At 46.4% G+C, this 2,178-nt stretch overlaps 2 protein-coding genes across 2 annotated transcripts in view; one reads left to right on the forward strand and one right to left on the reverse strand.

Annotated features, from left to right (window-relative positions):
• Nucleotides 1–341: 341 nt before the first annotated feature.
• Nucleotides 342–1,481, reverse strand: LOC108865133 (replication factor A protein 1-like). Its single transcript, XM_029113120.1, has 4 exons — nucleotides 1,337–1,481; nucleotides 1,065–1,252; nucleotides 924–977; nucleotides 342–815 (listed from the first exon to the last, which is right to left on the reverse strand). The coding sequence occupies exons 1-4, from the start codon at nucleotides 1,479–1,481 to the stop codon at nucleotides 342–344; spliced, it is 861 nt and encodes a 286-aa protein (XP_028968953.1).
• A 574-nt stretch (nucleotides 1,482–2,055) lies between these two features.
• The window catches only part of LOC100906973 (uncharacterized), a 1,337-nt gene continuing 1,214 nt past the window's right edge, over nucleotides 2,056–2,178 (forward strand). The window contains exon 1 of the mRNA XM_003738801.3: nucleotides 2,056–2,088. Within this exon, the coding sequence (XP_003738849.3) occupies nucleotides 2,056–2,088 (33 nt within the window). The remainder of the gene's footprint in view (nucleotides 2,089–2,178) is intronic.

Raw genomic sequence — 2,178 nt, forward strand, 5'->3', positions numbered from 1 at the left:
CATATGTCTTTGTTGCCCGATCATCGCCATTGGCGAGTTTTACTCGTGGATTCCGAGATGAAATCGCGATATCAGTTTGTTGATTCCTATCTTGGGAATCTGGTATTCCATCGACCGTGTCTCTGCGCGATTCATTCGCTGGCTTGCAAATTGAATTCCTGTCGCTTTGTTGAGTTCGGTCTTACGAACTTTCATCATGATTTTCAACTTATGTTGAAAAGGCTGGGATCAATATCTCCATTGAGTCGCTTGCTTTGCGATTCGTTCATGGAATCAAACTTCAAGCGTCCCCTCGCGAGCGAAAGGTGGAACTCGTTGGTCTGAAAGCATTAATTTCGACCTCACTCCCCGTTTGGGGTTGGAGTAGCGAGTTGTTTGGGAACTTCCAGCTCCTCGAACTCCTCATACTGGCCCTCGCGAATCCACCAGTTTTGCAATCGTTTCATGTTAACATCATCCTGTTCGTGTTTGACGACAGTACTGTCCGTCGTAGCTAAGACCTTCTTTCCGGCATATTCCCTGACGATGAGGTTTTTCATTGCAAGGCATTTGCCTTCTGTATTCGCGAAATTGTGCGAGTTCTTCCATATTCCGAGACTGACGACTTTAAGCGAGTCGTCAACGATCTTTACGTTGTATTTCTGTCGAACGATTCCGTCCCTACATGACAGGTTCTGTGATGGCCCTATGTCATAGACGATTCCGATGAGATCAATCAGCTTGTTTTGCTCTGTATGAAGGATTTCGGCGATTGTGATGCTTTCAATCGTTGTCTTCGGCAAATTTTTTCCTTGGATGGCTTTTATCTGACTCAACTGTAAACAATATGCTGTTGATTCATCGCAATTCCTCAGAGATAACAGATGACAGAGGAAGCAGCTTCACACATTTGCATCCGACGTCATATTTTCCAAATTTTTTACCTTGGTCAAATGAATTTCAACTGGGTTATTCGTCTTGTTGAACAATGCGTTGCTCTCGTGTAAATTGAAGGCGTTGATTCGTCACTTCCCAACTTGGATTTCATCATGAATCGGTACGCATCGTTCCCCTGAAGCCACGACTTGAACCGAGCCTGAACTATCTTCCATGACGAACGAACACAATTGCCCATCTTTTCCGTTCGTCTGCCAATTTTTCACATTGGATTTCGACAGTACTCTGCCATGAACTATGCCGCCGTGTTTACCCATCTCCAAATTCTTAAAGAGCTTGGGTTTCTTCGTTATCAATGCCGTTCTGTTTTCTCGATCTGAAGTTTTGAGGTGACGATTTTTGGACTGCATATCGACAAACATCAAGTGAATTCCATGATGAGCTATGGAAATGAACTTGCCTCGCTTTTTCGTCGCTTTCGGTGGTTGATTTTCATCTTGGAATCTCGACGATGTAGCTTTTTCTCCGAGCGAATTCAGATCGTCGAATTCGTCATAATCGTCACCGGTCCGCGATGTTGATGGACTGAAGTCACCGTCAAACATCTTCGGAACTGATGTGAAGTTCACTCAGGGATTGAATGAGACACCTTACAACACGGCGATCCAGACTACGCACGCCTGATTCGGAGTATGAACCACGTGCGAATAAAGTCAACCGCTAAACTTGAGATGCCGTTAGAATATCTTCCTCGTCTCTCGTTCGGATGCGTGTGCGCGCGCACAAATCAAAATTCACGGTACTTCGGTCTTTGGCGGGCCAACGCTCAAGTCGCCAAAATGGCGTCTAAAATCGGCGCGGCGCCGAATCCTTACGCGGATTTGAGCACTTCTTCATCCAGATTACATTTCTGAATGCTTAGGCGGTCAAATCAAGTGAATCAAGTGAAAACACAGCAATATAAGTTTAGAATGGACCTTTCGAATTTATTGTGGCGATTGCTTGCTTGCTAAAAGAGAAAGTATCGCTTCGAAGGGATCCCTCGCCTTGAGGGAAGCACGCCAAAGGTGTTCCGCGAGGTACGAATCCACGGTGTGACGATGGGTCCCGTGTCGGTGGCGATTTTTGTCTTTGACCGACCTCCATTGCCTCTCGATCGACTGCGTGTGCGCTCCAGTAATGGGGTCGACGAAATTCTTCGAGTGGTTTACGGTCTGATGCTCGAACCCCCAATCGGCCAGTCTGAAATATGCCTTCCAGCAGTCGGAAATCACCCGCGTTCCGGGCAATACGTGCCTCTGC

This window comes from Galendromus occidentalis, unplaced genomic scaffold (assembly GCF_000255335.2).
Source record: "Galendromus occidentalis unplaced genomic scaffold, Mocc_1.1 scf7180000076330, whole genome shotgun sequence".
In the NCBI taxonomy this organism is placed as follows: domain Eukaryota; kingdom Metazoa; phylum Arthropoda; class Arachnida; order Mesostigmata; family Phytoseiidae; genus Galendromus; species Galendromus occidentalis.

What these genes read in the sequence shown, in the direction of transcription:
- LOC108865133 (XM_029113120.1), bottom strand. Translation starts at nt 1,481, where the DNA reads ATGTTTGACGGTGACTTCAGTCCATCAACATCGCGGACCGGTGACGAT. An exon ending in GAAAGCGACGAAAAAGCGAG is followed by an intron (nt 1,253 to 1,336) that starts GCAAGTTCATTT and finishes TCAAAACTTCAG; the next exon opens with ATCGAGAAAACAGAACGGCA. An exon ending in TTGAAATTCATTTGACCAAG is followed by an intron (nt 816 to 923) that starts GTAAAAAATTTG and finishes TATTGTTTACAG; the next exon opens with TTGAGTCAGATAAAAGCCAT.